The 17816-nt window shown below is 54.3% G+C and overlaps 4 protein-coding genes across 4 annotated transcripts; 1 reads left to right on the top strand and 3 right to left on the bottom strand.

Moving 5' to 3' along the window:
* Positions 1-3448: 3448 nt before the first annotated feature.
* On the bottom strand, positions 3449-5333 carry GMORB2_2574 (Zinc knuckle; the record flags this gene model as incomplete). The annotated part of the gene is made up of 8 exons (XM_035464553.1): positions 3449-3672; positions 3740-3922; positions 3976-4052; positions 4111-4153; positions 4210-4755; positions 4817-4941; positions 5025-5126; positions 5206-5333. The coding sequence occupies 8 exons, from the start codon at positions 5331-5333 to the stop codon at positions 3449-3451; spliced, it is 1428 nt and encodes a 475-aa protein (XP_035319739.1).
* Positions 5334-6231: 898 nt separating this feature from the next.
* GMORB2_2573 (uncharacterized protein) lies at positions 6232-8278 on the bottom strand (the record flags this gene model as incomplete). Its single annotated transcript, XM_035464552.1, has 3 exons — positions 6232-7620; positions 7688-8048; positions 8127-8278. 3 exons carry the CDS (start codon positions 8276-8278, stop codon positions 6232-6234), a joined length of 1902 nt encoding a protein of 633 aa, XP_035319738.1.
* Positions 8279-11225: 2947 nt separating this feature from the next.
* Positions 11226-12271, top strand: GMORB2_2572 (Rps3 or RNA methylase involved in ribosome biogenesis, SPOUT family; the record flags this gene model as incomplete). The annotated part of the gene is made up of 3 exons (XM_035464551.1): positions 11226-11541; positions 11812-12137; positions 12215-12271. The coding sequence occupies 3 exons, from the start codon at positions 11226-11228 to the stop codon at positions 12269-12271; spliced, it is 699 nt and encodes a 232-aa protein (XP_035319737.1).
* A 153-nt stretch (positions 12272-12424) lies between these two features.
* Positions 12425-13922, bottom strand: GMORB2_2571 (Integral peroxisomal membrane peroxin; the record flags this gene model as incomplete). The annotated part of the gene is made up of 2 exons (XM_035464550.1): positions 12425-13691; positions 13771-13922. The coding sequence occupies 2 exons, from the start codon at positions 13920-13922 to the stop codon at positions 12425-12427; spliced, it is 1419 nt and encodes a 472-aa protein (XP_035319736.1).
* Positions 13923-17816: the final 3894 nt, after the last annotated feature.

The raw sequence follows: 17816 nt of genomic DNA, 5'->3' as shown, positions 1-17816 counted from the left end.
AAGAGGGTCGCAGGATGAGCAGGTAGATTGAGAAAAGACGTCAGAGATGACGTTGTAAAGAAGCGGCCGAAAGAAAAGAAGGGCGGCGGGCTCTATTCTTCTCCCTCTCTCTCTCTCTCTTCCGTTTTTTTTTTTCCTTTCCCCCAGCCCACTCATCACTCTGTAAGGATTTTTTTCTTGTAGGGGGGGGGGGGGGGGGTGAGGGGTGTGGATGGTGCGCTGACAAACATGAAATGACCTAGCACTGTGTCGGACGGTGCTTCACGGCCCTCGGTGGCTTCTTACTGGCTGGCGTCACTACGACTACACCCACCACACAAGGCCTGCACACAACCAAGGCCCTCTGCTCTCAGTGGCCTGGTCCTCAGCGACCTGCACTCCATCAGTGGCCACCCACCATACACAATGCCCACCAGCAGGCTGCAGCACCGGATCAGAGAGGACAAGCGTTAGCCCCCCATCATTGCGATGACGACTTTGTCGCGTTGTGTCGTCATGTCATTACAAGGAGTATAACGCAGTACACTTCCTCCTTCGGTAGATATGAGTACGGAATACGGAGTAACTTGAATACCTCTGTACTTGCAGTAAAATCAAGTATGGCATCATCTCTCCCGTCTCACCTCCATACAGCTAACCTCCCCCCCCCCTTTTCCCGTCACTCCTTTTCACCGTGAACAATACCGACATTCAACCGCTCTCAACGGACAGGCCTACTTGCTACTGCTACTTTACTTTCCAGTCGACTGTGCAAGCCCCACAAATATACGAACCTACTAATCCCGCTCGTACGACTACCCAGAAATTTAAAGAGGGAGAGGGGGGGGGGGGGGGGGGGGGGGGGGGGGGAGAGAGGGAACGAGTAGAAATACGTACAATGTTACTCCGTCGTACTCCGTACCCGAGGTGCGGTGGCGTGTGTGTGGTCCCCACCCTCGAATATTTTCTGACACTGTGTGACCTAAATGCATACCCCACTTTCCTCCTCTTTAGTACGAGTCCTCAGTGGTACCAAATGTCGCTCTGGTGGGGTACCCATCCCTGCCCTTTCCACCCGCCACTGCACAAATCGTAATCGTCATAGGTTGTTGACAATGGAAGCGATAACGTCAGGCTCGAATCGTCTTTTCTTGTTCTTCCCAAGAGTCCGTCGGTGAGAGGCTTGAACTTCACATGTAATATAGAGTAGATATTAATGCTCTAGATGCAATGTGACCAGTGCGATTGCACCTTTTTATCTTACCTCCTTCCCCTCTCTCTCCTCTCTCTCTCTTGTCTTGATTCTATCTTCTTCCCAGTACTGGTACTTGCAGATGTTGCATCCGAAGAGAGAAGAATTGGGCAGGTGTGGTGGGGTTCCTACGAGGACATCGCACAGACATGCTCCATACAAGGGAAAACTCGGGGGGGAAAACTCGGGGGGGACATCTCTCCAAGTTGTATTATATAAGCCGTCAAATGTGACTGTGTGTCCCGGAAATAAGGCCCCTAGTTAAAATGATACAAATTTTTTAAAACTGGGTCCAGCGCATTCCCATAGTCCGTACCCTCAGTTACCATCCACTCTTACAGGTATCATGACTACATGTTTACGGATTGTATGTACCCTTTTCTTTTTTTTTTTTTGGTTCTCGGGGGGAGGGCCACCTCCGTCTTCCTCTCTTGTACCGGGGAAATTACGCCGTTTGTGAAAATAAAGGAACAAGCAAAGAGTGAGAGAAGGAAGAAGCGGTCCCTCCCCCTCCACTTGTACTGATAGTGCTCGTACAGATTACACTCGATAAGTATGAGCAACCCATCTTGTCCTAACTCGTGCGAGAGCATCCGTACAAGCCAGTCGGCAAGCAGGCAGACAGCACACGTCGGCCGATGCGGAAAACCAACCCTGCCACCTGTATAGGTACCAGGTACAGGCACTACTACTACATGTAGTCTCGAACCAGTTATGGTACCGGGGGGGGGTGGGGGGGTACATGTACACAGAACTACGTATTATTTATTATACATGTACGCGACGTGTTCTACCGTGTCCTACACAGCAGAAAACCTTTTTTCGTGACCATTACCAGAGAATGACGTCAAACAAAATAAGGCTCGACAGGACAGGAAGAGAAAGAAGATGCTTCAGTTCGCCGCACGCAAAGTGGGAGGGGAACAGAAAGGGGGTGGCTTGACTGGTGACGAGAACTGCATGTCTGGTTTGTTCTTGATTCTTGTGGGCGCGTGTTGGCTGACAGAGAAGCCTTTTACTTTTTCTTCCTCTGAAAGTCTCTCTGAAAGGGGGGGGGGGGAGGAAAGCCCTCTTCAATAATTACGTGGCATCTGCTCTTCTCATTTCTAAAAATTAAAAATTAAAAATTAAAAACGGGGGGTGTGCATATATGCCGCTTCCGCGTATACGACAGTGTGTACTCTGTACAGGTAGTGAGTGGGTAACAATCAAGCCACCACCAACACTAGGGGAGGAAGAAAGGGAAAAAAAAGGTCATGAGAAAGAGAGGAGGATCGCGACGCGTTCATATCGTGTTCATGTCGCGATCAATGTTTGCGTCTTGTGGCCGACTGATTTTATTCTTTCCGTTCGTCCTGTAGCCTGGAGTCAGATGCAGTCACGGTGATCTACACCCAGGACGCCACGGGGTGGCCTAATAGAGTCCTACTGCCACTACCGATAGATTATAACATCAAGTAAACTGAGCAGAACTACTGCTGCTGCCGCCTAGCACCAATTGAGAATAGACCTCGTCCGCCCTTCAAATCATACTTTGATCTAAAAGATCTAGAAGAAGAATAAACCGACAGCCAAAGAGTGTCCTTGAAGTGATCAAGATTACATACCACTCAACTTGTACTACTACTGTATTATGTGTCACGACAAAACCCGTAGTTCGTATAGTCTCGGCAGGTGTCAAATTCGTCTGACAGGAACATGAACAAATCGTGTCTTTGTGTAACCGCCTTGGCTTAGAGTGCATGCAGCCACCTTACATGAATTTGATAATAAATACTATCTCCCTCTCTCTTCAACCCTCGCATGGTAATCAGCTGCCAAGATAATATAATCATTCCATCGACCCGTTCAGATCACTGATGAAACGCCTCTAGCCTCAAGATGACGTAGATATTTGAGAACAATCTTTCTGTGCTACGGGTATTAGCTAATGCTGCTTCGCCGTGCCACCCCATGTCTGCTTTATATTTTATTTTCTTCTATTTTTTTTCTCTTCCTTTGACAGAATCTGATCAGACATCTTATTCCATTGGTTTTTTGCAATGCCTCGGATGCATTCATCCATTTTTCCTTCATTCATCGGAGTCATTTCCACGCATTCCACACACATCACACACGTGTGCTCCAACCGTCCCTGTCTCTCTCCAGCAGCAAATCCTCGGCATGGCCAGACATTGTTTGATGATGCAGCAGCAATAGCTAGAATGATGTGATGCCTCACCAGCCGCCAGCGTTACCATTGCCACCCGTGGACGCCGTGGACGGGGCAAAGTCGGCGGCATTTTGGAACCTGGCGGCGTTGTTGAAGCCTCCAGCATCGCCAGAGAAGCCGGCATTGTCAAGACCGCCTTGGTCATCTACGGGCGCATCCTGCGACGGCCCCTTGCATCTGGCATGCGTGTGCCCAAATCTTTGGCAGTTCTTGCACTGCACCTTGCTCCCTGGATGCGAGTGTTAATTATCTTTCTGGAGGGTGACATCCCACCCGAGAGCTTCATCAGAACCTACAATCTTTGGGCTCGGGGCAGTCACGGCTCACGTGGCCCGTCTTCTCGCAGTTGCGGCAGGTCACAAGGTCCATGCTACGAGGCTGGCCGCACTCTTTGGCAAAGTGGCCTGCCTGACCACAGTTGCGACATCCCCCTCCACCTCCGCCACCTTCCTCGAGACAGTCCCTGGACAAGTGCCCGGCTTTTATAATGCAGTCAGTACGTACCATCGAGAGCGAAAGATGGACAGCTCACTCTTCTCGCACTTGCGGCAGGTGATGTTGTCGACGTTGACAGGCTCTCCGCACCTGGTGGCCCTGTGTCCGGATTGACTGTTTGGTAGCCCTTAGCGACGAGTCACCCGAGGGGGCCTCCAGCAATGGGACTCACCCGCAGTTCCTGCAAGCAGACTTGTCCACACGAGGTAGGGGACCTAGATGTACCTCGTTAGAAGACTGCAAGCTATCTTGAGGTAAGGAGAAAATTCACAGTCACGAAGACGATGATCCTCGCCGTTGCAGTTACGGCAGAGGCTGGGTTCTTCATCCCTCTCGCGAGGAGGCTCAGTGCAAGACTTGGAACCGTGGCCGAATTCGCCGCAGTTGTAGCAGCGCTGCTTGCCAGAGTCGACGGTGTCTCCGGCGTCGTTGAGGCGATTGAGCAGGTCCTCCCTGGACTCAGGCCAACCCTCCCTCTCACGGGGCCGGCACGGCTTCTCGGAGAATCTGTAGGAGATGGAGTACTTCTTTCCCGTGTTTCCCTGGAGGTCCATGTTGGTGAACGCTCCAGCGAGCTGCCTGTCGAGGCCAATCAACCAGAGATTGATTCGGTTGCCGATGAGACCAATCTGTATCTCCTTGTAGGTCGGCGCGCCGTCCAGGGCCTTGACATATTCCTGCAGGGCTTCCCGGGCGTCGTCGACGTCCCGCTCTGAAGCGGCCTGCTTCAATTTGGCCCAGGCCACTTCCGGGTCGACGTCGGCGACATGGTCGCGGTTGATTTTGCGTGGCTTCTCGCAGGACCTCCATATGTGGCCTAGAGTGCGTGTTAACTCGTTCCTATCCTCTGCGAAGGAGTGCGGGCGGTGTCTGCTTACCTTCCTCTCCGCAATTGCCGCAAACCAGGGCTCCTTTGTCTGGGCAGTTCTTGATCATGTGGCCAGGCTGCTTGCAGTAGTTACAAGTCATAGGCTCGGCGTTAGAGCAGTCAGCACGACGGTGTCTACAGAGGTGTCGTCAGCAGAAAAAACTACTTCTTCATTCTTTCGTGGCGTGGGGAAAACAGGAGAAGGCGACAAGACTCACCCTGTCTCGCCGCATCCGAAGCAGGTGTCGATCTCGCCACCAACGAGCTGGTACCCTGAGCTATCAGCAATCACTGCGTTGGGACAGCTGTCCGTGTCGTGGCTTCGTAGCAGGAAGAAGACGCAGTGTAAGTAGACGATCCGTTTTGTTTTTACAGATGGACAAGATATGGCACGCTCACCTGGCCTGACCACAGCCGCTGCAGCTGGCATTTCCGCCACCGCTCTGATCGACAGCGTCGTTGCCTCTGCTATTCCAGCCCGGGGCATCCTGGGTAGGAAGATGCGGATCGGGGCCCCAACCAGTCATGATCTATGAAGTCCTCTGTGTCAGTCGAGTGTCAAGTGTGCGGTGGTACAACTCTGGATGAAAGTGCTTTCGACTACTGTCAAGCAAGGAGCATCACGTTTATATGACATATAATGACATCATACCGTGGATTACCTTGTTCTCGGACAAGTCCTGGCGAAAGAAACAGTCAAAACACACTTGGGGGGGGGGGAGCCTGAAGAAAAAGAGAATTGTGAAGAGAGAAAGGGGAGGGTAGCGAGGGGGGGGGGGGGGGGGAGGACGAGAAGATCCCATGGTACACGGCAGGATCTTATATTACCGTCTTCATTAACCCTTGTATGGGTGAGGACGAAATCGCCTGGAAAGGTAATCAGTCACCTTGTAGCGGGGCGAGCAGCTACTGCCAACTGCCAAAAGGTGCAAAATTCACTTTTATATCAGGCCAGACGGCCGCTGGGGTGCGCGCGCTGAGCACTATCCCATCCACGCCGTCCACTGGGGGTGGTGTAGCAGCTGTAACAGCCCGGGCAGCCGGTTCATATCGAGCACGGTTACTGGACTCTCCCCCGGAGGTCTCTGGGCAGGGCATTCACTCCCTCGAGTTCCATGGGCGACCATGGGGCTCGCGGCCTCGCGATATGCCTGGACAGGCTTGATCGTTGCGGTGATGCTTGACGGTCTCCTATCGGTACGGTAGTGGTGGGGGTGGTGGTGGTGGTGGTAGTGAATATCATGTGAAAGCTCGGCCAGGGATGGTGCTCTATCAGATTCTTTATTACTCCAGAAGAAAGGGCAGACTTGGTAGACGAGAAAGAAAGCGGAAGGTATGAAGATAGATTACTTGATGACATGAAATATACTTGTAATGATGAAAAAAGGTTGTTGGGGGTTATACGAAAACAAGGTAAAAAGAAGATCATTTCACGACGTAGACTCCCGGTCCGCTATTCACCTTGGGAGGCTTCTCGTCATCATCACTCTCATCTCCGATGGTGTACTTGCCGCCACCACCTCTGCTGCTGCCCGTCGGGGCGTTCAGGTTGTCCTCGCTCTCGCCAAAGGCCGAGGCCTCAAGGTCTCCCTCGCCAGGCTTCCTTCGGATCCCTCTCATCTCGGTAGCTCCACCGAGGGAGTGGTACGAGGCAGCGCCGGCGCCGCTGCTGCCCCTGCTGCTGCGTCGCTGCGTCCAGACAAAGTACCCCCATGCTATGGTGGCGACGATGACGATGACGAGGACGATGCTGCCGGAGCGCCTGTAGGCTTCCCACTTGGCGTGGTCGTGCTCGTCGTCGTCGTCGTCGTCGTCGTCGTCGTGCTCGTCGTGCTCGTCGTGGTCACCGTCGTCGTGATCCTCTCCCTTGCTATCGCCGACGGCGGTCTCGGGGAGCTTCTCACCGTCGATGTGACTGTCGGAGGGTTCGCCGCCGATGCTGCTGACGTCCACCATCATGAAGCGGTCGAGCATGTCGCGCGAGCGGCGGGGCCAGTCAAAGGGCACCATGTGGGATGCGTCGTTGAAGAGCACGTAGGTCAGGTTGCGCGCCTCCTGCCAGAATCCGGCCGACTCGCCCTCGAAGGTCCAGTTCCGGCGGGGTGCCCAGTTACCCGGGCTGAGCTCGAATCCCTTGCCGCCGCTCCACTCGAGGTCATTGATCAGCGCCTCGGTGCCGAGGTGGTTGCAGATGAGGTCCTCGGCTCCCGAGAAGAGGAGGATGGGCAGCTGCTCCTCCATCAGGCCGGGGAGGAGCTCGAACGAGGGTCGCGAGTTCTTGGCGTTGAAGGCGTTGCCGACGTTGCCGTTGCACTCGGTCCAGCCCATGTTACGCTGGGGGTTGACGTGGAGGGCCTCGGTCACCTCTCTCCTCTGGAGGTAGGGCTCCACGTGCTCCAGGTCCGGGGGCCAGCTCATGCCGCAGGTCGGGTACGAGTCCCGGAGGCGGATGTCGTACATGTTGATGCACTCCTCGTTGCCGGAGCCATCGCGAAGCCCGTAGAGCATCTTGCTAAGGATCTTCTCGCACTTGCCGTAGTCGACGTGGCCCGGGTCTCCGGCTATCAGCTCCTTGCACTTGACCAGGTCGGCCTGCAGGTCCCTGTCCAGGTCGGAGCCCTTCTTCAGGAGGCCCTTTTCGTAGCCGTAGTCGAGATAGGCGTCGTACTGGTGGTCGGGGGAGATCCAGCCGTTTCCGATGACCAGGCCCTTGAGGTTCCACTGCCTGTCCTTCTCCTTCTTGTTCCGGTCCAGGATCGCCCGTGCGATGTAGGGGATGTGCTGGCCGGCGTAGGACTCTCCGGCAATGTAGAGCTGGAAGAAGCAGGTTAGAGGAGGAAGCGGATAGCATGCGTCTTCTGGAGGGGAACAGAAAGCTCACGTCATCAAGCTCGTAGTGCGGGAACATGGCAAAGAACTTTTCGAGGAAGATGAGGAAGTGCTCAGCCATGGTGTCCAGCTCGTGAATGTAACTATCGGTATCGACGTAGCTGAAGCCGGTGCCGACGGGGTTGTCGACAAAGAGGAGGTTGGCAAACTCGTTCCACGACCCATTGTTCAGCACGAGGTGGTCCTTATCCTTGACTCGGTAGGGGCCAATCTCCATGAGCGCGCCGTCCTCGGAGCTGCAGCCGGGGCCGCCGTTGATCCAGATGACGGTGCGCTGCCTGTTGGCGATGTGGGCATTCTGGAAATGCCAGAAGAAGAGATTTCCGTGGTGCTCAGGGTTGACCTCGATGTGGCTGTGTGGTGATGGCCATGACACGTCAGCTTGGCGGGGGAAGGCGAAGGATGGGCAGGGACGACCCATGGCAACTCACCCAGCATGCATCTTGATGGGCGACGCATCCTCGGGGACACCGGGAAGATCGCGAACATAGTAGTCGGCGGCCGAGGGTTCGGCAATAGCAGCGGCGGGCCACAGGGTCAGCGCCAAGGCAGCGGACCACAGCCGCATGGTAGGAAGGACCATGACGACAGCACGCGCGTGCGGGAAAGTCGGGGGGGTTGTTGGAGGGCGGCGACGTCCAGAAAGAAGGGGGGAAGAGAAGAAGGGGACGACTGCCCACCCAAAACGCAGGCGCCTAAGAGATAATCCCGTCGACGAGGCCGATCATGGGACAGAATTCAAAATGGTTCGAGAAATTGGCCAGGGGCCCGTTGGGGGATGGCAGAAGAGAAAAGGAAGCGAGAGGGATCCCAGGGGGCGGCGGAGGCTCCAAAAGGCGTCGGAGGTTAGATGGCGGGAGGGTCCGGTAGCGTTTTAAACAGAGGTGGCATTAACCACGAACTAATGGCAATACGACGTGGTAATAACACTGCAATACATTGCGATACACGGCAATACAGGTAGGTATTGCTACTCCGTACTGCCACCTACAGTGCTCGTACTGCACGTAGGCTTCGTAGTACTGCTCCCATGTACTCATGCTCGTGACCGTGACAGTCAATAATATGGAGAAAGAAATAGAGCAGGCAATATGGAGTAATAATACAGCAAGACCATACAAATGATCAAAACCAAATATCAATACGCAACTTGATGGATCTTTGCGTGGATCACTTTATCTATCCCTTTTCCATTTGGCGCCCGGCCAAGGGGCCCCCTAGCCTCTCGGTCCTCCCCTGGTATTAATACTACTGATAATACCCGTAGCCCCCCGTTTTAGAGAGAGAGCTCCCTCCTCGAAAGACCCCCAAAAGGCCCCGATGGAGCAATAGCCTGTCCGTGGTAAGTACGTACTCGTACAGCGAGCATGAGAACATGAATCTAAAATTTTCCTGCCTCTATTGATGTTCATTTTGGCCCGAGTTGACACCTGTGCCTGTATGTATTTCCTGTACTTCGCCTTCCGTACACATGTACTGACTTGACTCTGATGAGGAGAGGATGGATGTGCAGAGTAATATTACCCCGGCTCCATCTGATGATGGCCTGGTTGTAAATACAGATTACATATAATACATCCGGATCCTACGAGCACGAGTGCAGACATCGTTAGTAATACTGGCACTCGTACTCTATCCTCTGACTCTCTCCTCTGCGTCTGTGCTCCCCCACGATATCAAATCAGGATTACAAGGTTAGGTGCGTGTGTCGCAGTCCTGGGGCACGAAAAGGGGTGCCCCAGGCACCGGTCTTGGTCCCCCCTCCCCGAGCACCGCTCTCATGCATTATACCGGCTAGAGTCGTGGCCATGTAATTAGTGTTACCTTTCAAGATCAACGGTACCATTGCCCTCGGCGGCTACATGCAACCAACATGGCGGGGAACGGGTTGGAGGAGAGAAGGAGAGAGGAACAAGTACGGAACCCTCACAAGCCAACGGCTGCAAGCCGCCTCCATAAGTGTGCGTGCAGTTCGCTCATCGCCCAACGAATGCAATGCTGTTCTAGAGCAAGATCTTATAACATCTAGCCATCTCCCCGCTCGTGGAGACTGTCACACTATTCAGGAGAAGAATGAGCTCATATGACTTATGCTTGCCGTATTCGGAGTGTTCTCTCACTACTATTTACTCATAACTTTCCTCTGAGAAACCCACAACGCAAGACAATGTACAGAGTCAAAAGACGTCTCAAACCGAGACGAAGTCTCCAGCCAGCGTAGGAGGTATGCCAAAACTGGACAGAGCTGAATGATGAAAGATTATGGTGAGGACACCCTGCAGATACGGCTGACGTACGTTTTAAGGTAGGTCAGTTGTTATGTGGTGTTGAGCTCCTGTCTTTTTATTACCGCGACGTTAGACACGACGGTTCTATCGTCGAACCTGGCTTATCTAATCTACGCACGATCTTCCATGACACTAAGAGGGCTGCTACTAATACAGGACGTAGGACGTATATGTAGGTAGAGACCATTATATCAGCGTCTACGAGTCACCGTGTGTTGTCGCCCACTAGAAGCACACATATCTGTTGCGGCACGTTATAGCAGATGGCTGCTGTTGCATGAGCAGCCAACCTGTCATTGAGGCCTATCACCCGATCTATCAAGGCCCAACGCAACGAGAAGAACACGAGGCAGGCAGCTATTCAACCCTACCATTGCGGGACGGATGGAAGGGGCTATGGTGGATAGAACAGGCTGGATGTAGTGGGAATCAGTTGGGCGGATAGGTAGGTATAGAGGACCTTTAGGAGCCACAGCTAGGATTGAATGGAACGACGGCTTCCTGAATTGCTCCTGCACAAGGTGACATTGTAGCGCTTCGGGTAGTCGTGATAGTTCAAAACATCCAATCTTCTAAAAGCACGCGCCGTGATCGCCTTCGTCACGACACACGTCATTGCCGGGACCTTTCACGCAGCACTGACGCAGACGGATGTGCCATGGACTGGCTCTCTGGCTCTGCTGTACCTATCAGCACTATCAGTCAGGCATCATCAGAGTGCGAGTACTGCTAGCAGACATTCTCGCTCGCTGACGGCGACACCGGTGCTAGGTGGGGGAGGATGCTGCCCCTCAGACGGGTGTGCATTAGGGCGCATCCTATTCAAAAGCGCAAGCATTTCTCGTCAGCATGAGCGTGTTCCCCTCTCCCACATCCAGTCGACGGCTCTACAACGGCACACCCTAGCTACAACCAATCGATACAGGCATGGCAATGCCAATAGCTGTGTCGCAGTAAATATCATCAAGATAGTTGCTTCGAGATGTAAGCATCCTCAGAGGGTGCAGGAGCATAGTGAGTCAAGTGCAAGCAAGGATGAAGAGAAGAAAAGGAGGGGGGAGCATCCCTCTGGACCTGATGACGACACTGCAAGAGTGGTGGGGGGCGGGACGCTAAAATACTTCCAAACTTCTTTTTTCATCATGACCACCGCCACCAGAATCCGACGAAGGGGGGACCATACATTATCACGGCGAAACGACAAAAAGACGGACAGTATACCCACAAACAATCTCCCCGACCATGACCTCCAGAAAGACCTTCATCGTCGAACATCTCGACCCGGAACTGGGTCCTTGGTCCGAGCTCGAGTACCTGACCATCGGCAAGGAATCCAAGGCCACGGGCAGCAAATTCATCCTGTCCAGCCTGCCCACGGGATTCAAGGTCCCCTCCGCGCTAGAGGCCAACGATGCCTTCGCAGCCGAGGAGCGTGGCGTGGAGGAGCTCTATGCCTCTGACAAGTCGCGCGTGTGTCTGCTCGACCCGTCGGCGTCCAAGGATCTGTCTCCCGAGGACGGTGATGTCTTTGATGCGTTTCTGTTCGGTGGCATCCTGGGTATGTCACGCGAGAGAGAGAGAGAGAGAGAGAGCGTCATCACTCCATCTTCCTCACACCTCTTCAAAATGCATTATAGATGAGAGAGTGTGATAACAAAAAAACAGAAACAAAAAAGACATTTGGGAAACTGACTTATTTGATTGATAGGCGATGACCCCCCACGAGGTTAGACAACCCATGCATGTTGATATTGGACAATGGAAATGGAACAAGAAATTGGAAGAAAAGAAGAGAAAAGAGAAAGAAAAAAAAAGAGTCAACTAACAGAATGGCCCCAAGACCGCACGTCCGAGCTGCGTAAAAAGGGTTTCGAGGGTCGCAGGCTCGGCCCCAAGCAGATGACTACCGACACAGCAGTTCGCGTCACCCGCATCGTCGTGCAGGACAAGGGTTGGTCGTCTCCCCCCCGGGGATGTGGAAAAGGATGCCCTATACGAGGGAGGAGAGACAGAGGAGCTGACGTTATTGCCACAGTTGCCCTCGACAAAGTCCCGTACGTCGACTTTCCCGAACTCAGGTTCAACGAGCATGAGAGCACCGAGATGCCGTTCCGCTACGTTACGGATGAGAATGGCCAGCCCATCATGCCCGACGTGAGTCCGGGACATGCGTGAATATGTACGTGCGAGAGTGAGGCTAACTCTGCCTTTTTTTGGTTTGTTTTAATCAGGGTATGAAGGAGTTGATCGAAAAGGATGCGGACAAGGCAGTAGACGACTTATTCTGACGTGACTTTCTCTTTGCGTACGGATGATGACCATGACGAGACGGGCTGGGCGGGGAACACATACGACATGCATACACACACGGAATACAAAGGCGTACACGATAGATGTATGGATATCATGACATCGGATTCTTCTCTTCACAAAACAGTCCCTTACAATGTAGTCGCCGATGTGGCCTTGCGCTTCACCAGCCGCACCCACCTCCTCCTCCGCCACCTCCCTCTCCTAACGGACGAGTCCTCTCCCTCCTCCCAGCTAGGATGCAGGATGGGCGGTCTCGGCTTCGCGGCCTCGGGGGCCTCCACCACGCCCGTCTGGTCGTCCCTGTCGTCGTACATGTCGTAGACCCACCTCTCGCCCTCGGTCTCGACCTCGACGCCGGTGATGATGCGCTCCTCCACCCACTCCCTGCTCCACAAGTCGAGTGCCCACTTCTTCTCGCTCCACTGCCAGCCCTCGGGTGCGAGGACGTCGTCGAAGAAGCGCGTGCCGCGGGGCCTGTCGCCCGAGATGCGCGGCTGCGAGAGGGGGTCGTAGGGCGACGGGGTGAACAGCCAGGGCTCCCACTCGCTGCCGTCGTCCGACACCCTCTGCAGCTCAAAGACCTCGACCTCGCGCGTCTCCGGGGCCGAGTCGAGTATCACGTCGCCCGCCACCCACGCGTCCCAGAAAGACCTGGCCTCCTCCTCACGGCTCCTGAGATGGTCGCGGTGCGTGGCGGCCAGCAGCCGCGACACGCCCGGGTGGCCGGAGCAGATGGCCGCCCAGCCCAGAGCCAGGGCGATGAACCTCCAGGGCAGCAGGTGCGCCGTGATGGTCATGAAGACGCCGCCGACCACCAGCACGAGGAAGACGGCCGACGAGAGCGCCTCGTCGCTGAAGTTGGTCAGCGGCACCAGCAGCGACACCACCTGGTCGTGGCCCACGCTGAAGTCCTCCATGACGTTCTGCAGATCGCGCATGTTGCGGAAGAAGTCCTTGCTCAGCTCCTTGACCGGCCGGACCGTCGCCGCCGGCGCAAGGGGCGGCCCGCCCGCCGAGTACCCCAGCCCTTGCTCACTCGATAGCGTGCCCTTGGGAGGGGCCGGGTGCCTTGCCAGGAAGCCCGGGACCAGCGCCCCCAGGACCAGGGCGACCATCGGGAGCACGGACAGCAGGTACGGATCCAGGCAGACGAACGTGTACACGGCCAGGAGGGACATGGTCTGCGAGGGGCGGTGCCACGACAGCAGACGGATCACCTCGGCCTGGAACTTGAAGACGACGCCTATGCGCGCGTTGAACCGCCGGAAGTTGTTGGACATGGTCGTCAGGTTAAAGTTGGGGCGCTCCACGAAGGCCGACGACGTCTGGTCCTCGCTGCCCACGAGGCCGTCCGGTCCGACGTCATCATCTACAGGTACCACCTGTTGGAGGAGTCTGATGTGAAACTCTCCGTCAGTCTTTGTTTCTGGCTTGCACCGGCGACATGGTTATGTAGAGGGAGTGTGCTACCCACTTTTCTACTAGACGATCCTGGATACTTGCCCTTGCCGCGAACCCGGACCGCAGGCTCCGGCGAGGCGCGGGCGGCTCATCGTTAACCTGCGGTTGGGCTGGTGCCGTATTGTCCTGCCCGCTTGCTAGGATCTCGGCGGTGAAGTCATCCATCCCGAAGCGGTTTCTTTCTCTTCATATAACTGCCTTGAGGTGGAGAGTTCAGCACATTGCAGTAGACGTGGAGGTTGGCGGCAGTGTTGGTGGTGGTGGCAGTCGGGACGAGTATTAGTAGACTGAGGTTGATGGTATGATGATGTGAATGAATGTGGAGAGCGTGCGAAAGGTGGTGGTGGGTGGCTTCGGCTCGCTGACATCACCGCTTTGGCCGCTAATCGTGCCCCAGCCCGACAGACTTGGACCTACGTGTAGAATGCCGAGGCTCATGGTGCATGCGGTGCAACGACGTGATGCTAGTCTCGTGCGTCGTGTATGAGGGTGATGCCGGTATATTCATCTCCTACTCGACTCTCGTTATGGACTTTTCCCCCTCTGATACTCAATTTTCTTCTTCTTCTGTCTCTGTTCGTCAAACGGCAAGCAACCGACCACATGTGAAGTACAGAATGAAACATGGACCCGACAGCACCTGCCACTAGTACTGCACGTATAAAACCACCCTCGTTCAACATGCTGCATCGACAATACGAAAGACGCATATCATATCGTCGTTGCTCGCTACGAGTACATGGCCAACTCGACATCGATCGTGACTCTCCCACGCCCGTCGTCTGTGCCGCAGGGTAGGCATCTTACACACGGCACCATCAAAAAAAATTTTTGGGGGGGAAAGGGGGGGAGGGGGGCGTTTCGCGCATCCTTGCCACCGCGATTGACAGACGACTGTCTTGTTTCCAGAACCTGAGCCGTACTCCTACAGGGGTGGGAGGGTGAATTGGCATGGGAGATTGTCGTGCAGAACGTGAAATTAGGGACTTCAGTGTTTGGTTGGTGGACTGGCTGTCAGCTTGGCCTGAGAGACTAAGTCGGAGTAGGTGCTTGTAACAAGTATTACATGGGAGCGCGTCGTAGAGGGTGAATGCATCCTGATGGGGATTTACAGCGTGCAATATCATGAAACAATGGGCATGATATGATTGATGACTATCATGTCTTCCATGGTCAGGGTTGGAGAGAGGTTGGGTGCTGCATCGGCGCGAGTAACGGGCCTTATATAATTGAGATTGTGATACTCGTACGGAGGGAGTATCCGTAGGACCAGTAGTATTAGCTAGTGACGGTGACCGACGCGAGCACTCATAGAGTTGGTGTGGGATGTCTTGGGACAAGAGATACAGCTGCAGAGAGAGATCTGAGAGAGGACAGACGGTACGAGTACTGCTGACGCGAACGGCTATTAGAATATCGACGATACGACGCAAAACATGCAGAGCTCCGGACAGGTGCGGCAGGTAGCCGGTAATGTCACATGTACAGCTAAGCAGGGAGGACTTCGGAGGAGGAGGCTTGGAGGGACGGACTGACAGGACCCATTGTCGATCATGTCTCTGGCGTGGATTGCCGTGATACAATCCACGGTTGGACGGCATGATGGCGTACATATAAGGGAGGCAAGCACGGAGCATGTACGGAGCAACAACGGTGGTATGTCAGGATAGCCGCGATTGGAGGCACGCGACCTAATACTCGTACGGGCGCAGTCCACAGGTACGGTACAAGTTTAAAGTTGACGAGTATCATCTCACTTGGCGGTGTTTTAGGTCCATGGCAAGAACATTGAAGCCTGGAGCGCGTCAAGTGCCGATTCGGGAGGAAGTATCGATAATGAGTGGCGTCAGGCCCTGGGGGGAGTCGACGGTGGAGAGGAGTGAAATTAGGGTCAACTGTTTCCGTGGCTAGCTCGATGCTGATGCGGCTGCTAATATTGTACAGATTACAGCTGTACGAGTACGGAGCATGTGTAGACACTCTGTCGCACTCGTATCAGAGTGAAAGAGGGCCAAGACTATATATATATATATGTATATATATAATCTGTATATTAGTACACAGTTGCATGTACGAGTAATAATAGCAAGGTCGTAATGTTGCTGTTGTTGCTGTTGTTGCTGTTGTTGTTGTTGTTGTTGTTGTTATTGTTATTCGACCCTTTGAGCACGCCGTGAGCAGAGCAACGCGCTGTTCAACCCCTGCATCCGTACGGGGCACGTAATGCAGGCGGTTTGCAGCAGTGTTTCCCTCCAACTGTACGGGTGGCTAGTGGCAGTATTACTCGTAGCATCACTCTGTACCTGTAATTACCACTGCACTTGTCATTTCGAATGCTGTAAACTCTCGGATATAGAAGACGACTACGGATTCGAAGTAATCTTAGTATGGATGGGTAGAGAGGTACACGTCTTATCATAAACATGGGTAGAGGGATGATGGAAATCTGTATTACGGAGTAGCATGGAAATAGTGGACAGAGCGTGCTATAAGTGGCGCCAAATAGTGACTGATAGTCCCGGTACACTACGGGTACGAGTAATATGTATAATAATAACACTCCGTACTCCTGAGCCCTGAGTAGGCTGCTCTTATTAGCCACAAGCATCACAAGTAATCCGCATCCAAGGGCCTCTCCATCCCCACAAAGACGCGCCTCAATGCAGGCAAAGTACGGGCATCCGTCTGTACCTGCTACTCTAGGGTCTGCACCCCCGCTACTGGGAACAGACCGCTTTAGTGGCCGTTGGCCCTTGGATCCCGTACAGAGCGGGTGTGGCAGCTGCCAGTGGCCACGCAGGGCCATGGACAGAAGGCGCCGCAGGGCATGACATTCGGACGTATGGACGCTGCATTCGATTGATCCAGTCTCATGTGCAGATTAGACGGTACTGGTTATTAGACGTGCTGAGCGCTGGTATACGGTATTACTAGAGTAGCACTGCGAGTAGTGAGCAGGCATAGTAATGCTGGTTAGTAGGCCTACTCGAACCAGTGTACAGATTACATACATGTACGTGGTGGTGTGTGCACGGGTAACTCGAAGGGGCGCGCATACCCGTCGTACATTCTCGTACTTCTCTCCAGACCAGACTGCACCTTACCATCTTTCTCCACCGAACCCCTGGAACCCAAGCTTGCAATGGCATGGCCCCTACTTGCCTACTAATGCAGCAGAGAAGGCCTTTTTGCCTGTCCGGGTCTCTGAGTGGTCTTTCTGAGTGGCCCTCCCTGTGCATTTACCTATCCAAGCCTCTCTAACTCTCTGTGGCCACCTGCAGTCCCATTTCTGATCCTCCCCTTACCCCTAAACAGGTCCAGCTGCCCGCCCCCCTCTAATCCTGGCCAGACAGGCCAACCATCAACCATCAGCCGACCACCAAAAAGTCGCCAGCTCGTTCACTGTCGGCGCGCAAACCGCCTGCCCTGGGGCTTCTCTTCGCCTACGAGCCACCCGCCTGACACCGTCCATCCACCATACCACATACCTCCCACCCCCAAAAGCCTCCTGTGCCTTTCGCTCTCTCTCTCTTCCCTCTTCTCCTTCGAGGAAAAAACAGGTGCCCTGTTATAGGCCATTCGTTACCTTTTGGTAACTCTGCATCTACCTCTTTTTCCTATTTCGCCATCCTCCAACATCCCCCCCCCTGCTGCTAACGAGTGACCTTTTCGACCTTCTCGTCCGTATCCTCCAATCCACCCCCGACCGCGGGCTCTCCTCCACACACCCCCCGTCGACGTCTATTCGTGCCGGAATGAGGTAGCCTTTCGCCTGCTCTCAGCCCCCTGGCAGGACTGAGGCCACGCATGTTACGAGTACATCTTCTGATACTCTCCACCTGAGCTGCTATCCCTAGCAACTTCCTCTCATCGACGTCCGAACGATACGATTGACCGAGGGTCAAACGCTCCTTCAACTTGGTCGAGAGACTTGGGTAAGACGGTCTTGTTCCTTCTCTCTCGCACACGAACTCTCCTACAACGTACGCGGCCCCCTCGGCTCCATGCATGGGGAATATCATACACCATTTGTTGGCACACATTCCTCCTCCAAGAGGT

The sequence above is a fragment of the Geosmithia morbida genome (genome assembly GCF_012550715.1).
Source record: "Geosmithia morbida isolate 1262 chromosome Unknown scaffold_13, whole genome shotgun sequence".
Classification (NCBI taxonomy): Eukaryota; Fungi; Ascomycota; class Sordariomycetes; order Hypocreales; family Bionectriaceae; genus Geosmithia; species Geosmithia morbida.
The sequence above is the reverse complement of the archived record's forward strand: the minus strand, read 5'-3'. Positions and strand labels throughout refer to the sequence as shown.